Source organism: Thamnophis sirtalis, unplaced genomic scaffold (genome assembly GCF_051295495.1).
Source record: "Thamnophis sirtalis isolate CommonGarterSnake01/CBP01778 unplaced genomic scaffold, rThaSir2_p1.2 scaffold_3, whole genome shotgun sequence".
Taxonomy (NCBI): domain Eukaryota; kingdom Metazoa; phylum Chordata; class Lepidosauria; order Squamata; family Natricidae; genus Thamnophis; species Thamnophis sirtalis.
In genome coordinates, this window is record NW_028261383.1 from 53,613,314 (window position 1) to 53,636,931 (window position 23,618).

General features: G+C 36.2%; 1 protein-coding gene across 4 annotated transcripts in view; it reads left to right on the forward strand.

Moving 5' to 3' along the window:
• LOC106554500 (contactin-4) overlaps nucleotides 1–23,618 on the forward strand; it is a 566,498-nt gene that overhangs the window by 432,806 nt on the left and 110,074 nt on the right. For all 4 annotated transcript variants that reach the window (XM_087708901.1, XM_087708899.1, XM_087708897.1 and 1 more), the window contains exons 6-8: nucleotides 11,302–11,505; nucleotides 17,151–17,253; nucleotides 19,210–19,394. In XM_087708901.1, coding sequence (XP_087565027.1) covers nucleotides 11,302–11,505; nucleotides 17,151–17,253; nucleotides 19,210–19,394 — 492 coding nt within the window. The remainder of the gene's footprint in view (nucleotides 1–11,301; nucleotides 11,506–17,150; nucleotides 17,254–19,209; nucleotides 19,395–23,618) is intronic.

The window sequence follows — 23,618 nt, forward strand, 5'->3', positions numbered from 1 at the left end:
TGACATCAACTGGGAAACAAACTCTGCATCAAGTGGAAGATCCAACATGTTCCTAACAAACCTAGCAGACAACTTTTTTCCCTAAAAAGTAGAGAAGGGAACAAGGGAATCAACCACATTGGACTTAATTCTCACTAACAGAGAAGAAATGATAGAAAGTGTTGAAGCCGCAGGAACCCTGGGGGCAAGTGACCATGCAAAATTGGAATTCAACATTATGCAAACACAAGTAGTTGAACAAAGTCAAACTAGAGTCTTAGATTTTAAGAGAGCTAATTTCAATAAACTTAGAGAGAGCTTGGGAAGAATTCCATGGATGAGAATCCTCAAGGGGAAAACAACTCAAGAAGCTTGGGAAATTTTGAAAAATTAGATTACAAAAGCCCAGTCTAGTACAATACCAATGAAGAAGAAAAATAACAGCTCCCAAAAAAACCCAGCATGGCTGCATAAAGAACTCTCTGACAAATTGAAAGACAAAAAAGATAAGTATAAAAAGTGGAAAGGGGGGGCATAACTAAGGCAGAATATCAGCAAATAGCCCGAGCATTTAAAGATGAAGTGAGGAAAGCTAAGGCTCACAATGAAGAAAGGCTTGCCACAAAAGTTAAAAAAAAATAACAAAAAAAGCTTCTTCCAACATGTTAAAAAGAAGAAGAAGGTTAAGGAAACAATTGGCCCATTGCTGGGAGAAAGTGGCAAGAAGGTGACAAGCAACAGGGAGAAAGCAGAACTGTTTAACTCATTTTCTGCATCTGTCTTTACACAAAGGGATAAAACAGTCCAACCTATCAAAAACAGCACCACAAAAATCAGATTAGGAACACAAACTGAAATAGGGAAAAAAATGGTAAGTGAACATCTGCCTACCTCAGATGAATTCAAATCACCAGGACTGGACGGATTACACCCCAGGGTTCTGAAGGAACTGGCAGACTAGATCTCAGAACCATTGAACTATATCTTTCAGAGATCCTGGAGCACCGGGGAACTACCAGAGGACTGGAAAAGAGCTGATGTGATTCCCATCTTCAAAAAAGGGGGAAAAAACAGATCCAAGAAACTACTGACCTATCAGCCTGACCTCAATACCAGGAAAGATTCTGGAAAAGATAATCAAGCAACAAATTAGCGAATACCTAGAAGCAAACAAAGTAATAGCCAAAAGCCAACATGGGTTTGTCAAAAACAGATCATGCCAGACTAATCTTATTGCATTCTTTGATAATGTGACAAAATTAGTGGACCAGAGAAATGTTGTTGATATAGTTTATTTGGACTTCAGTAAGGCATTTGATAAGGTAGACCAGAACCTACTACTAGATAAAGTAGAAAAATGTGGGTTAGACAGGATCACCACCAGATGGATTCGTAACTGGCTGACCAACCGCACTTAACGTGTAGTCCTCAATGGAATTGAATTTTCATGGAGGGAAGTATGCAGTGGAGTACCCCAAGGCTCTTTTTTGGGCCCAGTACTCTTCAACATCTTCATCAATCATTTGGATGAGGGAATAAATGGGGAACTCATCAAATTTGCAGATGACACCAAGCTGGCAGGAATAGCCAACACACCAGAAGATAGGCTAAAGATACAGAAGGATCTTGACAAACTTGAATATTGGGCACTATCTAATAAAATGAAATTCAATGGTGAAAAGAGTAAGGTTCTACATTAGGGCAACAAAAACGAAATGCACAGGTACAGTATAGGTGGTACCTTGCTCAACAGTAGTAACTGTGAAAGGGATCTTGGAGTCCTAGTGGACAACCATTTAAATATGAACCAGCAGTATGCAGCAGCTGCCAAAAAAGCCAACACAGTTCTAGGCTACATAAACAGAGGGATAGAATCAAGATCACGTGAAGTGTTAATACCACTTTATAATGCCTTGGTAAGGCAACACTTGGAATACTGCATTCAGTTTTGGTCACCACGATGTAGAAAAGATGTGGAGACTCTAGAAAGAGTGCAGAGAAGAGCAACAAAGATGATTAGGGGACTGGAGACTAAAACATGAACGGTTGCAGTAACTGGGTATGTCTAGTTTAAAAGAAAGAAGGACTAGGGGAGACATGATAGCAGGGTTCCAATATCTCAGGGGTTGCCACAAAGAAGAGGGAGTCAAACTATTTTCCAAGGTACCTGAAGGTAGAACACGAAGCAATGGGTGGAAACTAATCAAGGAGAGAAGTAACTTACAACTGAGGAGAAATTTCCTGACAGTTAGAGCAATTAATCAGTGGAATAACTTGCCTCCAGAAGTTTTGTATGCCCCAACACTGGAAGTCTTTAAGAAGATGTTGGATAGCCATTTGTCTGAAGGTATAGGGTTTCCTGCCTAGGCAGGGGGTTGGACTAGAAGACCTCCAAGGTCCCTTCCAACTCTGCTATTGTATTGTATTGTATCATATTGTATTGTATAGCAATAGCAATAGCACTTTTATACTTAATATTTAAAGACTTACTGTATATTTATTAAAATAAGACTTTTCATTTTATCATTCGTGTAAATAATTGGTAATCTTTAATTGTTTATTTAAAAAGTATACTACAAATTTAGAATAATCTGAAATAGATTATAGTAACTGAAGGATTTTAGATGTTGCTAATGCATCTGCAAAACACTGTAAAATAATATTATTTCATTGGATATCCTGTCATTTTTATATCCAACAAAATAAAAACTTCAAAAAAACCCCAAAACTTAAATATCTTGAAGCAGTCTAAAAAGTCATGTTCTCAGAATATAATAATTTCATGTCTTTGTGTTTGATTATTGATGAACAGTTATATTTTACTTAAATATTCATGTGTTAGGTATAATGGATTTTCCAATGTGCTGTAACAAATAGATTTCTCAGCATCTTTTAAGCTTTGACAGTCCCTACTAAATTTTTAACAATAAATTCATCTTGCAAGTATGTGATTTGCATAACCAATTGATTATCAGTACTGCATATTATACAAGGTATTTATTATATAAATGGACCAAATTATTTTTTAATGATCTAGATTCCTGAATAGTCTTTAACTTGGCTGCCAATTGACTGGATAACATTGTTATCTAATGGCAGAAACAGAATTTTCTAGACATTTCTAATATGATTTCAAGGAACTTGTGCTTCTACATTGTTTTGAAATCCAACACTGCCTCATTTTTGCTTTATTGCTCTGCAATTTTAATATGTCATAATAGCTTCTGACGTTGAACACAAAGATTTTGGCAAACACAAATATGAGTAATAGTCCTGAGTATTCTATAGTAAAGAAATATTAGTAAAGAAATGCTCAAAATAAGGTACATAAAACAATCAAACCAATTAAGGCTCAATTAGCTTTATAAAAGGAGCCTGTTATTTTACAGACATAGTTATTTTTTGAATCAGGTGTTCAATAGTGTGTGTGTATGTGTGTGTGTGTTTGTGTGTGTCGCCAGCAGCAGCTTCCACAAGATATCTATCCAGCAGTGTCTGTGGGATAGGACAAGGTGAGTCAGACTTATGAAAGCAGTGTCCTGACATAAGTCCTTTCTCTTTTCCATGCACATCAAGATTTAGAGACACCCAAAAAGATATCATAGTATTGGACACCTTTTTGTATTTGGATCAGAGATAGAGACACATACACAAATATACATACACAGAAGAATACATATTAAAAATATCACATATTTATTGAGGAGGACAAAATCTGCAAGACAGAAATCATCTGAAGCTTTCAAGGCTGACATGGCAAAATAGTCTTTTTGATAGGGGAAAGTTGACTTAAATTCAGAGTTAACTTCATTTTTATAAACAGAATATTTTATTCCTAGAAGGATACCTTCGGTAAGTACATCTGTTCATTAAAGTGGCGTTGTTAATATAGAAGAAATACTGCAGAAAGAATAATGGAATAGAAAGTATAAATAAGCATTGAAAAATATAAAGAGATTACAATCAATTGCTAGTTTTGAAAATGTCTTAATTATAGTAGCGCAGAGTTGAAATGCTTGGGACACAAGAAATAAAAATAATATAATAATTATCTACAGGATCCATGATCACCTTTAGGAAATAGACTTTAGGAAGACTACATTGAAAAAAATACAATATTGAAAAATAGGAAAATTCCACAATGAAGTTTTAAAAATCAACTAGTTCTAATAAGCATATTTTATAAGATACAAAGGATATTTATATTAGTTTAAAAATCCTAAACCTTTCTAAGAACTTTTGACATTTTATGTAGCATCTATTTTAGAATTATGAATTGCCCTATTACCATGCAAGCATCCTTATAGTGCCAAACATCTTATTATAAATTCTAATCCTATTTTTTGTTACTCAACTAACTGGCTCAAAGTCATTTCATGCTTTATATTAAGAGGCCGTTTACTCAGTTGTTACAAATTGCCTATGGGACAGCAATTGTCACTTTCAGACCAATTAGCAGGTGAAGCCTTATTAGAAGAAATCTGCCAAGTTTGAAACAGATACAAATAGTGCCCAGGCATCCCTATAGAACTCAAACAGCATACTTTGCATTTATATTTAGATTATTGTCCCATTCTGTTATACTTTATCTCTAAAATTTCTTCATTTCTTGTGTATAAAATAATATATTACCATTGTTTTAACTATCAGAATTCTATGTACAAATGAAGCCGCTGCCTAGAATAACTGTATGTTGGGATCATAGTCAAATAATTTAAATAATTAAATATGTCAACTGTTGGGGAATGAGGAAAACCAGAGAAGTGTGAAATCTAGCACCAAGTTAAGAGCACCAAGTATATATAAAAATGGCTTTGTGTGTGTATATTCCAGCATAATTCTGGAATGCCTTGAGGAATTTCAACCAAACTTAGTACACAGATGACTTACTCTCTGTAAATAAATACTGTGGGGGTAAGACACCCCTAAAACTCCCCAGTGTGTGTTCTGTTAAGATACAGTCTGTTGTGCCTTAAAATGGCTTCTACTGTACTTCCGTAAAATTGCTTCTACTGTATAGCGCAGTGGAGTTTCCATGGTAATGGCTTCACAGGGAGAAAATCCAACATTATACATTACGCATGGTCCGGACATTTCCCCCTTATAAATAAATACCCGGGCAACGCCGGGTTATCAGCTAGTTTATTCATAAATAGGTCTGTTGTCCCAGTTTAGGCACAGGATGTATCTGCTCATTTTCTTTTGTCTCCATTCACAACCGTCTCTACTTGGGATTATACCTTGTCCACCATCTGGGAAACTTCTGACTGAGAACTGTCAGTTTAGTTTTAGTTTTAGTTTAGTTTTATTTGGCATTTATAGGCCGCCCTTTTCCCTGAGGGGACTCAGGGCGGCTTACAACTCGTAGGAGGGAGTGCAAGAGAAAACATAAATGTGAATAAAGTAAAACAAAACAGTAAAACACAACATTCACTCAGCATTCGGGGGGGGGGGCGGATTAAAATCTTATCCCCAGGCCTGATGGGATAGCCAGGTCTTAAGGGCTGTGCGGAAGGTCTGGACGGTGGTGAGGGTACGAATCTCCACGGGGAGTTGCATGTTTTCTGTGTATATTTCTACCACAAGGAAGTGATGATAGTCTGTAAATAACTTCTGCCTGTAAATGAAGATTGTTAATTGCCTACTACTACTACTCTACATGGGGCAGCCCTTGAAGAGTATTCGGAGACTTCAACTCATCCAGAACGCAGCCGCGCGAGCGATTGTGGGTGCACTTCAGTACACCCATGTTACACCTATCCTCCGCGAGCTGCACTGGTTACCGATCAGTCTCCGGATATACTTCAAGGTGCTAGTCATAACTTATAAAGCCCTTCATGGTATTGGATCTGGGTACTTGAGAGACTGCCTGCTGCCAATTACCTCCCACAGACCCATTAGATCTCACAGGGTTGGCCTCCTCCAGGTGCCATCTACCAGCCAATGCCACCTGGCTATTACCCGGGGGAGGGCCTTCTCTGTGGCAGCTCCGGCCCTCTGGAACGAACTCCCCGCAGGGATTCGGACCTTCACCTCTCTCCAGGCCTTCCGAAAAGCCGTCAAAACCTGGCTTTGCCGGCAGGCCTGGGGGTGATGAGTTCCCTCCCCTCTCGACATGTATGGTTGTGCGACTGTTGTCTACTTTTATTATTTGTATTTTGTCTTTTATGTTCCCCTTTTTTCCCCCCTTGAATTGTTCGCCGCCCTGAGTCCTCCTGGAGAAGGGCAGCATACAAATAATAAAATAGAAATACAAATACAAATACTGAGGGACTAGTATTTTTCTGCTTACTGAAAGGGAACTTCTTCCACTCTGCAATTACTTCCTATAATCTGATCCCCATATACTCCATTCCATTTGATAGCTCCCTCCCCCCCGTATAACTAAACTGTGTGCATGAAAGGCTTAGGATTCAGCTAAGTTTCATTGTTTTGGGATCTTGACATAGCTCTGAGGGTCCAAAATTTTGTGCCACAGTACCCCAGCGCATCACAGTGAACGCAAAGAGGTGCCATGGGATATTTTAAGAAACCATACTGTTCATGAGTTGGCTGCACTGACTTTGGATATAATTTAAGCACCATGAAAAATTAGTGCGACACTCAGGCTGCCATGAACTGAGAAAGTTTGTGAATGTCTGATCTAACTGCATAAGATATTACAATATTTGAAGTTTGATTCAATCATTGAGAATAAATAAAAACTGAGATTGAAGGGAAGGGGGTAATGACTAAAGGCCTTCCCAATGTAGGTTGATGTTAAATTTTTACCATAAAGTCACTTCGATCTCTCAGAAGTGCAGGTGAGTAAGAGGAGGAGTGGTTCAGGAAAACAAGAATCAGTGGCTGTTTCAGGAGACAAAAATATGGAATAATAATTCTCATTCTGAATTCTCCTTTCTGAAATTTAGTATGCAACGCCATAACTCATCTGCCAGTCCATCCTCTCACCTATTCTTTACTTTTTCATAGCTTGTGTGTTTCTTTAAAACATCATCTTTTTTCTTAGCAATTGTCTGTGGTCATCTCTTTATTTCTTTCTATTCTTAGGTACTGTAGCTAATGGTGGTTAGCTAGCATCTTGTCACATACCTGCAAGGAAGATACAAGGGACTAAGGCAAATCAGGGATCCTATGTTCATTTGCCAAGTAATGCCAAAGCAAAGCAAGAACCAATCCTTCTGTTAAGGTTTACTTCATTGTCTGTATCAGGCAATGCCTTTCCTTCTTGTGTTTCTCATGATGATGTCTCCCAATGGGAATGGGAAGATGACTCCTTCAGATTTTGGGGACAGAAGATATTTCAGCAAGAAAACAAATTAATAAGATTTATCTAATATATTTTCTGAAGAAATGGTCTAGATCATCTTATTTGCTTGCTGGTATCAACATCTCAGGCACAGATGTTAGTTCAAAGAAAAATAAAACTATTTTAACATCTGTATTAGCACACTGTTAATTTGGATGTGTGAAAAAAAATCTTAAGGCTTTGTCTTTGAATATTTATATGGCACACTCACTTTATCAATCTTCACAGAATCTTTATCGAAGATCCTGTGCCATCTCCCCCTAAAATAGGGGGATACAATGATTTGAGGTGATTCATGATGTTTACAGAGTCTGCAAGCAGAATCAGCAGTATACCTTCACTTAAAAGAAAAAGGATACTCTTTTGAGGACAATAATGTTCACATCTTGGACAGGGAAGATATATGATTTGAGAGAGGAGTGAAGGAATCCATTTATGCTAAAGTGTAAAGTTCTTCCTTCAATAGAGGTAGAGGCCTCAGACATAACCTGTCTCCATTTTTTTATGCTGCTCTCGTATCAGTCCCCAGAAAGTCAAGAGCACTTCACAGGTTCAATGAGGTCACACTTAACAACACACCTGAGAGAAGGATTTAGGAGCAATGACCCTTCAGGAATCTCTGTCTATTCACCTAAGAATTTATTCCTTCCTGGAGAGAAAGGCAATCACCCTGGAGGACATATATTGGGTCTCCATAACCAACTTACTCAGATTGAAAAAGCTACTTCGATAAGCAGTAAAATATTTCAAACCAAAAAATAAGTCCAGTTGCCATGACTCAACTTCAGACAATCACAAACAAGTTACTTTATTTATCTGTCAACTCTACCCATCAACGATGTACCCTAAAATAACTCCTCTCCAGATAAAAAGCCCAATTAGGCTTATTATCATATGCTAAATAAGCCCTCCCATGAAAATATTGCAACACAGTAGCAGCCATGAGGTGATCACGCTCACTACCGCCTGCACCTCAAAAATAATAAGACCTCCCTGAAACTAAGGCCAAGTGCTTATTTCGGGGGTCAAAAGAAAATAAAACCCTATCTTATTTTCAAGGAAACATGGTAGTAGTCAAAGAAATGAACTAGGAGCAGAGGTATCCAGATTCCAGTCCCTCCTCATCCACAGAGGTTCATTTGGGGACTATGGGCCAGTCACTCTCTCTCACCCAACCTTTCCCACAGGATCAAAAGAAAACAACAAGGGCATTCTGTTTACTGCAGAGCTCTTGGAATTATAGATCTCCTCTTGACATTTTTGGATCATCAACTTTAATTGCCTTTTGGTGCAGAACCACATGGGTTTTACAAATGCCATCTATGAGTGGAAATAACTCCCTGCTTTGCCAAGTTTCATGGGAGGGACTGGATCAATCTACGTTGTCACTGTTTTCTAACAAGCTCCCTTATGATGCATACACATAAATGGCATCTGTTAATTCACAGTACGAGAATTATTTAAATTTCTTTATGATTTCTAGGGAATATGGAAAGGAAAACAATGACAAGAAATCACTTGTACTCAGTCTGAAGTACAGTGTCTGTAAACCGTTACCTTCATTTAAAGTAAAGGAAATTAATTTGTAAATTAAAGTAAAAAAAATAGTTTAGGGACACAGTTTTTTTTCTGGAATGTATTATACCTGCTGAGAAATGCTACCTTATTCATTAAAAGAATCCACATAACAATAACATAGGGTTACTTATAATTAGATGCCCATGTGAAAGTCAATGATTAGATAAGCCACATAAAACGTAATTATTGTATCTTCTAAAAAGCTGCACTGGCTACCGATCGGTCTCCGGATACGCTTCAAAGTGCTAGTCGTAACTTATAAAGCCCTTCATGGTATTGGACCTGGGTACTTGAGAGACCGCCTGCTGCCAATTACCTCCCATAGACCCGTTAGATCGCACAGGGTCGGCCTCCTCCGGGTTCCGTCTACCAGCCAATGCCACCTGGCTACCACCCGGGGGAGGGCCTTCTCTGTAGCAGCTCCGGCCCTTTGGAATGAACTCCCCGCGGAGATTCGGACCCTCACCTCTCTCCAGGTCTTCCGGAAAGCCGTCAAAACCTGGCTGTGCCGGCAGGCCTGGGGTTGATGAGTTCCCCTCCCCTCTCGACTTGTATAGTTGTATGACTCTTGTGTATTTTAATTACGTGTATTGTGTTTGTATCCCCTTTTCCCCTTGAGTTGTTCGCCGCCCTGAGTCCCTCCCGGAAAAGGGCGGCATACAAATAAACTAAATCTAAATTTAAATCTAAAAGCTAGTAAATATGGTTTCCATTGGGGAGTGATTATTAAAGTATAACAGTATCATCTTTTGTTAGTAAATATTTGAATACAATGTGTTCATGTAAGCTGAAAGTGACATAATTATTGCGAGGGGGCAAATCTGTTTGGTGGATTGAGCCCTTGTATCTTAAAAAGTATTACAATAGTGGAGGTCAATTACAATGATGGTTCATTAAAAGGAATTAAAATAAAGCTGCAACAGATGGTTCTCTAATTCTTTTAATAGTCTTCTGAAGATATTTAGGGTAATAGTCTTGCATTAATATAACAAGATTATAGTGAAACCTAAGTGCTGGAAGTTGCTTGCAATGAATGTCCCTGTTCTTGCATACATTCCAAAGATAAAGTATAAATTGGGAATATTGTTGAATTAGTCATAATGCCCTTGAATGCTTCATTTAATATACATTTTTCTCCTCTTCTAATCTTCAGGATATATAAGGTCTTAACTGTAGAAGCAAACTATTAGGCAAATCAAAGAGAAAAGAAATATATATGATTTCTTCTTAAATCCAGCACGATGAGTTGCAATCAGCTGGAGAGTTAAACTTTTTATATTTACTGTAAATGCTACAAATTTCTAAATGATATATAGAGTGGAATCTTCAGTGCTCTTTGAGCTTGGTGTTTGCTTGCAAATATTATATTACCCAACTAGATAATATCATCACTGAGTATGAGCTTTGTTCATTGTTTATTTACAATATCTTGTCCTGCCAGATGGTGGGGGTATGGTTTTCTTCTTAGTAGTTCTTGGCAAGCTACTATATATAAACAGGGGGCAAAACCCACACTCATTCACACTGATGATGTTATCTAGTTGGGTAACGAAACATCTGTAAGCAAACAGTCAAGCTCAGAGAGCACCAAGGACTCCCCGGTTTAGTCCTGAGCTATCTATTGTATAATCTCTTCTTCTGGTATATATAGAGTGCCTAGCTAGTAAACATTTTCAGATAGCTAGTTTTAGGGAACTTGTGGCTCTGTTTACTTTCTGTAACCATGCACTGATTTCTGATTCATATATTAGGCAGCTAGCAATCAAGAATTTCTGTCTGTCTCTTCCAAAAAAGGGGAAAAAATGGAATGTGATGCTGAGGTATTGCCCAGGTTTTAGAGTTCTCCACACATTTGTTCTCCTTTATTTGCCTTTATATACACGTAGGGTCAGAATACAAATGAACAATGGAAACAAAACTCGCATACCACGAGATGGAAACAAATGTGATATCTGACAACACTTTGGAACAAATGTTTTAAACTGGAGTCACTCACCAGGCCAAAGAAATTTGTTTTTAAAAAATTCAGATTAAAGTTTAACACAGCAGATTAGGATTCAAAAAAGTCATATAAAATTGAGCATGTAAGTGAAAGAGTTAAGAGCATGATAACTGGGGGGGGGGGGAGACTCTGGGATGCCCCTCCCTTGCATTGTTGTTCTAAGCACATGCTTATTTTGCTGAATGATTCCACCATAGTTGTATAAATGCATAAGTTTACCTTGTTAGGCTAAAAACCAGAGTTGGTGTGTGAAAATCAGAGTGGCTTCAAATTAATAAAAATGCAATCCCTCTTCTCAAGTTTACAGTTTGAAAAGTCTGTGTGCATGTCTAGAAAGAGAGAGTTGATTTCTGCTTCTTTTATGACCTAATCTTCTGCTTTCCACGAGTATATTCCATAATATTATTAATAGTTATTATTGCTTTATTTTCAGAATTGATCTATGCCTGGATTTTCAATGAATATCCAACTTTTGTGCACCAGGATAATCGTCGCTTTGTTTCGCAAGAGACTGGGAATTTATACATAGCTAAAGTAGAGAAATCGGATGTGGGAAATTATACGTGTGTCGTGACAAACACAGTAACAAATACCAGAGTGCGAGGGCCTCCTACGCCTTTAATCTTGAGAAATGATGGTAAGACTTTTATTACATTTTTTTTCATTTTTTTCATATTTTTTTTCTCGTAAATGTGTTTTTATTTTCCATTTTCATTTTCGTACAGTCACATATATACTGTGCATAACCGGGGCCATATAACATTAAACAATAAACACAGCCATTCCTCTTGTCAACAATACCCCCAAAGATAGAAACCCAATGTACCTCTTCGACCCTCCATACACCCTTTCTTTCGCCCCCCTCCAACTTTCCATCTGCCTTCCATCATTCCCCTCTACCCTACTTCCCCTCCCCCTCTACCACTCCTGCTTTTATTACATTCTAATAAGATTCATAAGAAATGATGAAAGGATAAAATTCTAAAGGATAATACTAAAAATGTACATTCTATATAGATACAGAAAAGTCATTATTAATATTTGGCCCCAAACAAGAGTTCAGATTATCATTCATTTTAAATATTTGAATAATCTTATGCTTGTGATGTTTTCTTAGGTAATAAACTGAATTTTACAGGATTTATGTAGGCATAAACTAGCAAGAAAAGTAGCAATCTAGTCTCTGACGCCTAGATCTAATTCCGTAAAGAGTCGGATGCCACCCCTCCTCTGCCTTTGTGGGCATAGCTGGGAGATTTGCAGACCAAGAAGCATGTCAGCCATTGGATGGTACCAGCCCACTAGTAAGGAGGCCACTGACATGCTGCTGGTACCACCCAGAATATTCGGCCCCTCCTCCTTCCCTCACTCAGAGTTTGGGTGAAATTGGACTTGGCAATCTGCCACCTACACCCTCATTCTAACCTCATGGGCCATAAAAACAGATGGCACTCCATTGAGTTCAGTAGTAGCAGTGAACATTAAGTGAAATATGATAAAATTTGGGGCTTGAAGTAGTAATGTAATATAGTAAAAATTGTATGTTAAAATTAGGCATCATAAAATAGGCCTGCTATTTATAGTCTTCATTTTCCTGTTCTACATTTCCTATAATTCAGCTGTTTAAATGCAATTCATTCATCAATATTCATATGTTAAGGCAGTTAATATAAAAGACCACTCTTTTGAGATGCAAAAAAGTAAATTAAAGGGCAATGAATGCAAACAAAAATGATATATGTTATAGGAGTATGACAGCTGTATTTGGATCCTTTTTTTAAAAAAACCCTGACATTTGCATGGCCAGTATATTTCAATATATAAAAGGAATTAGTTTCATTAGCGCATATGGTTATTAAATTAGTAGATTAAGTAGCAAATTCATCCATTTTTAATGTCCTGATTACATAAATAAGACTATATAAATCTAAAATGTTGGTGCTAGACCTATTGCAATACTTCACACTCCTTAAAAGCAAGTATAAGCAAGGTGAATAACAAAAAGACCAAAAAAATGCTATCCTTTGGTGGGGGGGGGGGGGAATCCAACTTAAATATCTGTCTTCCATTCCAACAATTCAAATAAATGAATACTTTTTTATAATGCTCAACATTCTTCATTAGATGAATAATAGGGAGTTCTTATCAATGCTTTTCTTGCTTAAAAATAAAAATAAACCTTCTTTCTTGATTAGTGTTGGCTTTGTAATCTAGCCCTAAATATGCCAAAAATGCTTGGATCTGATAACCATGGTTAAAAAGGAGAAAACAGGAGTCCTATAAAATTATTTCTGGGAAAGATAGATTTCCTGTTCTGTCCCATTTCAGATTACACGAGTCATCTCCATATTCTCTACTGCAAACGATTCTGACAGATTGGTGTTGATGATTATAAACATGAACCCTGCCTCTTCCCAATTATAACTTACTTGGATGTTGCATCCATTAGAATGGTAGATATCTGGTAAACTTAGAACATCTCCATGGAATTAATTATTGTATGGTAGATTCAAAAAAAAAATCCTTAACCCATTGGTCAAGCTATTACAATATCAGGTGGCATTTCCTCCATGAGACACTAAAATATATCAAAACTGGACGTGACCTGGCAATGGTAAAAATAGACTTATTGTTTAGACAATTTCTGGATCAATATAAGACCAGTTTGTGGCTTCTCTGCCAAGATGGTGATTATCTTATTGTCCAAGTGCAAGATAAAAGGCAGTCTGTGTGGCATAGAATTTGTCAGAAAATAGTCTTTGCTCTGGCCGTTCCATAGTAAGAACTGTCTGCAAATCTAGGCTTGTCTTCCACAATCTATTCTAAGTATACTTTCAGCCAGTCCTCAATTAGCCTGTAAGTGCTGGGAGTAATCAGAGTGCAGAGAAAGAGTAACAGTGGCAACAGGGGAGCCATAGCTTTAAAAATAGCTTACAACTGATCATCCATTTGCTTCAATTGAAGTAGTTTCATTACTTTTCTCTGCAGAGAACAACTTGTTGGCAAAGTCCCTTTTTTGATTTCCTAGGCAGCCTGAAATAGCAGATCTGTTTGGCTTCTCATTTGTGCTGAAGAAAGAACCAAAACTTCAACTGTAGTATTTGTGACTACAGGGTTTCATCCAGATCAGGATTCTCTGGTGGTGTGAATGTAGACAGCTTGGCTACGTGTTTTGTGTATTATGGCAGCTAATACCACCTAGGGCATTAAATTATGGGCAGCCATTGTACAACTAGTTGACATGGCTAAAGTAAGCCCAGCAAAAGTTGAAAAGAAACTAAACAATGACAAGTTAATAGGGTGAATAAGAAAAGCAAGGTCTCAAGGCTGTACAAGGGATAAACATGTAGATGGGGTAAATTGAGTGGAAGATCAACAACAGGACAGCCTGCCAGGCTCTTTTGAGAAACTGGAGTAAGCAGTCACACTGCATCAGGCCCCGGAATAGTGCTGACAAACTTATGGGTAAGCAATATCAGTCAGTCAGGAACAATGCAATTTGTCTGTGTGACTATAGAAAATCACAGTATCTTTGCCAGTGAGATACTGCTCTATGAAGTGTGTAAGATAAGGTATAATTATATAGAGATGGAAAAATGAAACAGTCTTAGAATGTTACCCAGAAACACCATAGCAATACTCAAGAAATCAGCATTGTTGTCATAAGTTGCTATCCATAGCTTAAACACTAAATAATGACAGAATAAGGGACGATCCTACCCATGAAAGTGGATAAAACAGATAAAGAACAAACATTTGAGGGCCAGTCACCATGAAGACAATTTTATTTCAAAACAGCTGAGCAACAGCAGGGCTCCTTGTTTTCTTCTTCTTCAAAAGCCATTTGATCAGTGTGAATCTCTGTGTGAGAAAGAATGAATAGGGAACATCTATAATGCTTTAAGCATCAGATCATCTCTTACAAAGAACTATGAACAGGGAACATTCACTATACTAGCTCCTATATAGTTATTTTCTCTCTGTGTGTATTTGTACACACAAAAAAAAAACCACGCACACACACATAGATATATGTGTGTTTGATATGTGGGTGTATGTGGGTGTGGGTGTGTACACAGAGAGAAAGTTTTATGAGTATACTTTAATCATAAAATTGTAACGTATTTGATGTTGTTAATGATATTTGTCTTGCCTAATATTTATTGATTCCCAAAACAGACCCAATCCTTCAGCTTCAGGGAATAAACCAGTTAAATTTCAATGATTTGAAATTCTGAAAGCTTCTCAAACCTAGATATGTGATCAGGCCTGAGGCTCCCACATAACCAGAGATTTATCTAGACGGCTCTATTGTTAAGGGTGCCATATTTTTTCCCCTCACTTAGGGTTTGGTATTTTGGATTTTTAGAAGATTTATTGTTAAGGGTTTTTATGTTTGCATTTGCTGTTTTTATATTTTTTGCTTTATTCATTATTGTAAACCATCTAAAATCACCTATAGTGAGATGAGTGGCTATATACCCTTGATTGTTTAATAAATAAATACATAAAATTATGAATCTTCCCGAGCTGGAAAATATCAACCTGATTGTTTCTGAATATGTTAGTGAAAGTTATAGGTTGTGGTAATCTTAGTGTAATTCTATATTATCATTCACTAGATCTACACCTATTAGAGTAACAGATATATGAGTTAGTTTCTAAGAAATACACAGTCGATAAACAAACAAACAAATAAATAAAGAAGGCAACAAGAATTGCAATAAAAACAGCACTAAATATCGATAGACTTACACGTTGTATGATCTTTACTTGGCATTTATTTTATACTTTGTCGCTCTTTCTGTAACCCTGTGTGGCACACCAATTTTCAACAAACTTAGGATAGAAAAAATGCTCTGTTCTAAGTGTTTTTTTTTCTTTATTCAAATTCAGCCTTGTTTTTAGCTGTTTTACTGGTTCCCTTTCCGCAGCTGAAGTAGCTTTGCATTCTGCAGAGTTCTAGGGTTAACATTCCATGCAGGAGGCAGCTGCTGTTATCTGCTTCTATGGATAAAACGTCAACAGATCACTTTAGAGTATAAGTCAGCCAACAGGGGAGCATCCTCCATAGCAGTCATAATGGCTCAGAATCAAAGATGCAGGGATTCCAGCTGTCTGCAAACTGTATTTTGGAAAATGATATTTTTGAATCTTAATCTCATATTCAATGCCTTACACTTGCAGTTTTCCTATTATACTTAATCTTGAATTGATCCCTATAGGTGAACAAAAATAAATACAAAGGATACCCCCTAAAATTTATAATGTAATGCTCATGAGTTTATTCTCCAGGAAATCACATCAACCCCTAGTGGAACCAGTTCAGTTTATATGTTGACTAAACATAAGCAAGACTTTTTATGCAAACCAATATTTAGATATATTTCATTTATTCGAAAGTATGAATGTGATAAGTGATTTACCAAAGCTGCAAAACCTGTATAATACTCTTGAAGACAATATGTCTTGGTATTATTTGGATCTTTGATGGCCTATATATACGTTCTGACCTAGGCTTCCCCAAAAAGCACGAAGCAGATTCCTGGTCCTGACAAAACCCCTTTTATTAAATGAATGTGAATTTCTGACATTCACATGCAGCAAAGGCCTGCTAAACAGTCTTTCAAAGGTGAAGTTATGACCACAGACCTTATCTAGCTTGGAAAGCTGCCATGAAAATATTTTCTAAATGTAGTGCTGTGCAAGGAAAGACTTGGCACAGAGTCTCTGATATTCGCGGACAGATCTTCACACTCCTGAAACGAATGAACAAACAAACGAATGAATTGTTTCCTGCAAAAGACCATTCCCCTTTCACTCCTCTTTTATTTCTATCGGAGGGGCCATTCACCATCCACCTGTGGCTTTACTCCCAAGTCGACCCTAATTTCTTACCTGTTCTTTTCTGCTGGCAGCTCTACGCATGCGCACTCTGGGAACAGGCTCCAGCTGTTCCTTTCCCTCACTGCTGTCTAGCTCTGAATGCAGCTGAGAACTGCCAGACAACCTTGGCTCCATCTCTGACGCAGAGCCCTCATCTGAGCCTTCCCAGACCTCCCTCCCCAACCTCCTCTCTGTCCAACTTAGATTGCTAAGAGCTACAAGCCCATTTTCCCCTAGCCAATAAATGGGAGAGGAAGCCCTCACTGAGTGGCTGTTAGGTCCTCTTTGAAGTTAACAGATAAACTGTCATGTAATGATACATAAAATGCTTCTGGAATACTTGAGAATATGAACTGCAGAAATCAACCCAGTTTAGCATCTATTTTATATTCACAGGAGTAATGGGAGAATATGAGCCAAAAATTGAAGTGCAATTCCCAGAAACGGTTCCATCTGCCAAAGGAACAACTGTGAGGCTGGAGTGTTTTGCATTGGGAAAGTAAGTTTTTGCCAACCACACAGTGGTACCGAAATTATTTTCAGACAGTTACACAGTCTACCAAATTGGGAGAATTCTGTTTGACATCATTTATGTTTGCTCCAGGAACTTTTCAACAAATTGCTCATTTTCCAGTGCTATACAAATTGTCACTTCAAACTGTATCATCTTCCTGGAATCAAATTAAAGATCTACTTGCTTTATTACATCTAATCCATCAACCATTTAATCTAATAACAAAAGTTATTGAGGTATGATACTTTTCTAGATAGGCCACACAAACCAACTCAAAATATTATCTAAATTGGATGCAGAAAATAAATCTTGAGGACCTAATGAATTATATGCTAAAAATAACTTTGCAGAATTCCACGGCAATGAGAAAATTCAGTGTCAGGAATTAGCATGAAAGTGATTTATTATAAGGGAACTATATTGCTGTTGTATTTGTCTACAATACAGACCTGGCATATTGTGTCCCATTCTGATAAATCAATTCAGAATGTCTCCTTTCATGATTATGCTTGGTGGATCTGTAACCTGTAATTAAAAAAAAGATAAATTCAGTGTACTCTATTACTTGCTAATAAAAACAGAGGAGATTGGTATTTTTGTAGCCTGTCATTGAGCTCCTAGACATGTCATCTGGTCAAACGCATGATGTTTAGTTTAATTTCTACATACTTAATGAATTTTAAAGTATATTTAATCACAGTAATCTGTTTATACGTCTATTTATACATTTTGAAATAAAATTAGGTGAAATCAAGTTTTTATTAAAATTTAAATTAATCATTGGTGACTTAGTATCATTGTTATAAGTAGGTCTATTCTAAGTAGAGTCTATTATATACAAAATAGCCAATTTTATGGCAGGAATAAAACTTATAAGTACTTGTTTTCAATGGAAATGATACTTTTGACATATTTCTATAAGTGTTTAGCCCTACTCCTAGTCATCAGTTTGCCCAACTCTGAAATACCAGGTATGTTCCATCATATCCCACACTTATTACTATATTTCAAATTTGTCTCTTAGCAAGGTTGCATTTATATTTTGTAGCCTGCCTTTAGTTTCTTATTAGAGAAGCTTGTCCATGTTTTATAGGTTACAGGTTTCAAATAAGTCAAATGATGGATTAGGGATAGGTTTTAGGAAAATACTTCTGTTTGAAAAAAGCTAATAGTCCAAATATATCATATTTCTGTTTATTGGAAAAGTGTGATTATAGAAATGTTTAATTAATTATATATGTTGCCAGTAAGAACAAAACCCATGCAGAATTGTTTATGTATTGGACAGAAGACCTTCTCACATAAATGCCAGAAAAGTATAGGCTCAAAGACAAGGGTGAAATTCAGCAGATTCTGACAGGTTCTGGAGAACCTGTAGTGAAAATTTTAAGTAGTTTGGAGAACCAGCAAATACCACTTCTGGCTGGCCCCAGAGTGGGGTGGGAATGGAGATTGTGAAATATCCTTCCCCTAGAGTGGGGTGGAAATGGAGATTACAGTATCCTTTCCCTGCCACGCCCACCAAACCATGCCCACAGAACTGGTAGTAGGACATTTTAAATTTCACCACTGCTCACAGGATATGCCCTATGGACACACCACTAAATATTTTGAGCTTTATGATTATAGGCAAAAATCCATATTAAGATATATGCCAAAAGTGATCAGCATTGCATGACAATAAGTATAACCAATAATAGCCTAGGTATAAATATGACTAATTAGAGATATAGGTCAGATTTTCCTAATATGGCACCTTCAAGATGCTTTGGTATTCCCAGAATTTCCACTCAATATAATTAGAATTGCAAAGATCTGACTTAAGTTTTGATGATCCTATAATGGATTTTTTGTCTAGAAATTGTTAATATATAATATATCTGTCATTTAAAATTACAAAGCCTTTACCATCATATTTTTCCCTTTATTGTTCATAAATAGCCCAGTTCCTACAATCAGCTGGAGAAGAACAGACGGAAAGCAAATCCCTAAAAAAGCTCGGAGACACAAATCAAGCAGCATTCTCGAAATCCCCAACTTTCAGCAGGAAGATGCTGGCATGTACGAATGCGTAGCTGAAAATGTGAGAGGAAAGAACGTGGCCAGAGGCCAACTAACATTTTATGGTACCCAGATTATTTATTTACCTGATTTTCATTATAGCTGAGGCCAAAATGCGGTAAATGCTTTGTTGCAATGTCAGTGTTGATATTTCTCTTCACATTTTGTATTGCAAATAGGTTTGCTCAGCAAGTGTAATTTTACATAAAATAAAAACCTCTGAGACAGGCATATTGATTGAGGCTATGAAGTGTGGAAGAAGTAAAAACGTATGTCATGAGACAGAGATTGGCCTAGTAAAAAAAAAAAAAAAACCAAAATGCTATTGTAAAGCAATTTATTCTGTTTTTCTTCATCATCTGTTAGAAAACAGACTGTTTTGAATAATCTTGGCAGTTCTGCCTTTAAACAAAATTAGAACTGCTTGTTTCTTTCATTGCTTAAGTCATTGTTTCTAACTGATCTTTCATTGGTACCAGATCTTCATGCCAAGAGCCAAATGCCTCCCTTACACCAACTTCTATTAACCAAGTACTTGTTATGGTAAAAAGCTAATAATGAGCTCTATATCTGTCTTAAAATTATGGTGGAATTCATTTCTGCAGTCCAAGATGTTATAAGATGCTTGTGACACTAACACACAAATGTTTGTATTATGAAAATAAATTAAGGATAAGAACAGGCAATTGTTTTATGCCTTAAAGCTAGACATGTTTCATCTCTCCCAGCTAAAAATGGCATTAGAAGGTATTCCATGACCTGAATCTAAAAAGGAAAGAACTATATATGTTTTTAGCCTATTGAAGCTTAGCATACCTATTTTATCTCTAATTTTAAAGAAAAGTTGCCCAAACTGTTGGATAGCCAATAGCTTTATATATAAAAAATAATGAAACAAAAAGAAAACAGCCAGGAATATTTTTTAAAAAGGGAATTTTGAGGTTGGTGCTTGTGTGAAAAATGGGCATGCTTTATTTTGGAAATAGTTTAAGCGTATCTATAGCTAAGTGCCTCCTTCCATTAGGAGCAAGTCAGGTAAGTATCTGAAATACACAGGTTAGAATAAAAGAAAGAGAAAGAAAACTAAACCGAGGAAAAAACTAATAGAAAATGTGGGAATGTCTAACTGACCAACATGAGGCCTGTTACATACAGAAATGCAAAGTTTACTTTAGAGGGAAGGAGATAAGAGCATTAAGTCCCTCTACTAGAAGTTTTCAACTTCCACTATTCAAAATCTGTGGATTTATAGGCACAGAAAAGTGTGTGGTTGAAATCCAAAGAAAGATATATATATTTTTTGCTAAAATTGGGCAATGCAATTTCAGAAGTTCCAGGACCACAAAAACAAAAGCCAAACTAGATGTGCCTGAAAAAATAAGGAATTTTCTCATGCAATTTTTGCACTGTTTTTTTTAAAATCTGATACATACTTGTTTTCAAATGAAATTCCCATTGGACTCCAGTGGAGGATTGTTTTGACAAGCGAAGAACATTAGAAATGCTCTAGGAGCAGAACTACAGCTTCAACTTGATAGAATCATAATCAGGAAATACCTACCAGTATGTCAGATTTGCAATCCACTTAAATAATGGGTTGATAACATTCATAGATAGCTTGAAAACCAAACCAAAGAGTACTCGGAAACTTCTCCTTATACAATCAGAGTAAAATGTTAAAAGCGATATTGTAAGATTCATTTCTGGATCCAATGTTCTTCAACATTTCATTAATGACTAATAATCACAAAGTGAGGGGGAGAACTCAAATGTATAGGATGGGGAATATCTGGTTTGTTAACAATTTGAAGGATTGGAATTGATCTGAACCTTAATTTGAGTTATTAGAAATGCTGCATTTGCAAAAAGGTAAATGCAGTTTTAGCCTGTGTCAATAGATGTATACTTTCCAAATCAGAGAAACTAACAGTTTTATTCTTTTTTGCATTGATCAGATTAAATATTCAGGCCAACTGTGGCAAAAAAGACCTCTCCACCATTCTAGCTTCCTTTTCCTCCTATTCTTAATTCAGAAGTCTTAATTTCAATGTTAATGAATGCCAAAAAGGAACTAATACTTTGCAAAATGCAAAATCTTGCCAGGAAGGGGAAGTGGGTCAAGTTAAAATAGACCCAAAAGAATAACATTTTAATACAAGATCAGTTTGGACCAATAAATAATTTTGTCACAGTTGGAATAGCAATGTTTATAACTTATACCAAGTTTAGTGTACTGGCAATGCAACCCTCCAGGTTCATTTTTCTCATTAGTTTCACAGCCAGTCTTTTAGTTACCATCATTGAGAATATCTAGGAAAGCATCTCTTTTCATTTATTGAGACTGCATGACGTTGATCAAAGGCATCCATCATTATAGCAATTTTTTTCAGCTTTGAATGCCTTCATGATTTCTTTCTCCATGGAAATTGCTCATTTTCAGCCATATGACTTTTGTGCCAATTCTATGTCTCCAGCTCTGGATTAATTTTAGGCCTAGCACTGCTACTCACAAAGGTGCCACAAAGATTGTTTTTTTTCTCTCCAATATCTTCAGACTTAAAGATATTATGAAATCTGATCTTTCCCTAGAATATAAATGAGTTCCTGTCATATTCTAAAGTTTTACTTTTTCACCTTAGTATCATTTTTTTTAAAATAGTTGATGTGAATAACACAATTCTTTCATGCATGCCAAATTCCATCTTCTGTACTATAGTCATAAATAAATTACACTAACCCAATCTCTAGTTTTAGTCTACCTAAACTTAAGAGTCAGTGATAAAGATTTGTATTTCATCTAGAACTACAGTGGGAACTCTTATGAGTCCTATGGAAACAATTTGAGGTAATTCTGGAAGGCATGGTCCTGAACTTTTGAAACTGTATCAGCCTTATTTTGAAGGACTACAATTGTATACATTCCAAGGGGGGAAAAGGAACTGATTGCATCTCTAGCCAGAGCTTCAGAAAAGTCAAAGTAGCTCATTCTACATTCCTTTAGTGTGAATGTATGCATAATGAGAGTATTGAACATTATGAAGTATGACTGATATGGTGAAATTTTCTGTGAGCACAGTGTATATAAATTGAGACAGTGTGAAGCAATCAAGTACCATGAACAGAATGCTTTTTAGTATTTAATTTAGTAGCAGATCTGAAAGTAGAGAGATAGTAGTGTTATTTCAAAAACTGAAGTCTTGCTGGATTGTTGCCATAGTAAAAGATCCTTTACCTAAAAATTAAATATTTTTGCTCAAACATTTAATAAATGTTAATAAATAAAGGACAAGTGCAAAGAATCAGAGAAGAAAGAAGATAAGGAAAAGACTGAAGAAAAGCAATAAATCATTTTTGGCCCTGTTTTTCTTTTCTTTTTTTTTCTTAATTTTTACAAGGAACTTTATACAGAACTGTATTCTAATGTTTTTTTTCCCTAAACTTTTGCCCTTTTGGAAGAATTTTCCAGAAAAAAAATATCTTTTTTTTTGTATAAACATGCACCTGCCTAAACACAATTGGTCAATTAATTTTCCCTAAATTTCATATACTTGTAAGGATGACATAAAATATTGATTCAAGTCAAGGCATGATTAAGGTCATCACAGAAATCATACAATACTTATTAGTTGTCAGTCAGCAATCAGACATAAAACTTATTTTACTCTGTAGCTTTGCCCTTCCTCCTCCTTGCAGGCTAATGTTGAAATCTTTTTAATAGATCATGTTTGTTTTTAACAAACAAGAGGGACCAATGGCCCTTGGCTTTTCTTGATTGCAGGAGATTAAACAAATGGAATAAATAACCTGGCTTAATGGAGCCAAGTAAATAAGAAGAAAGTAGCAAACCCAAATATTTTCAAGCAGAATTGCTATAGTACACTAGCCAATTCCAAGGAAAACAGAAAAATAAATTGAATTGTGTGAGAGAGAGGCCATAGATGTAAAATAACAATTCAGTCCAAAATTAAGATAATAATAAAAAATGTAATGATCACATTAGTATATTTTATCTTTCTAGTATATTTTACATTATGAACAAAAGGTCTTAAACTTTTCTTTATGATATATTTTTCTTGCTGCTTGTATCTTCTAGCATGTGATAAAAAGCATTTTGAGTATTGTTAAGAGTAACCACAAACAGAACTATTAAAATGTGTTTTTGTTGTTTGAGAATTATTGCTATCCAACAAGAAATGTTGAAAACAGAGATGGACTTAAAATTATAGCTTCATGTTGATAAATTTTAATTTGCCAATTTGATATTCTTTTATCTGGTGAAATACAGATGG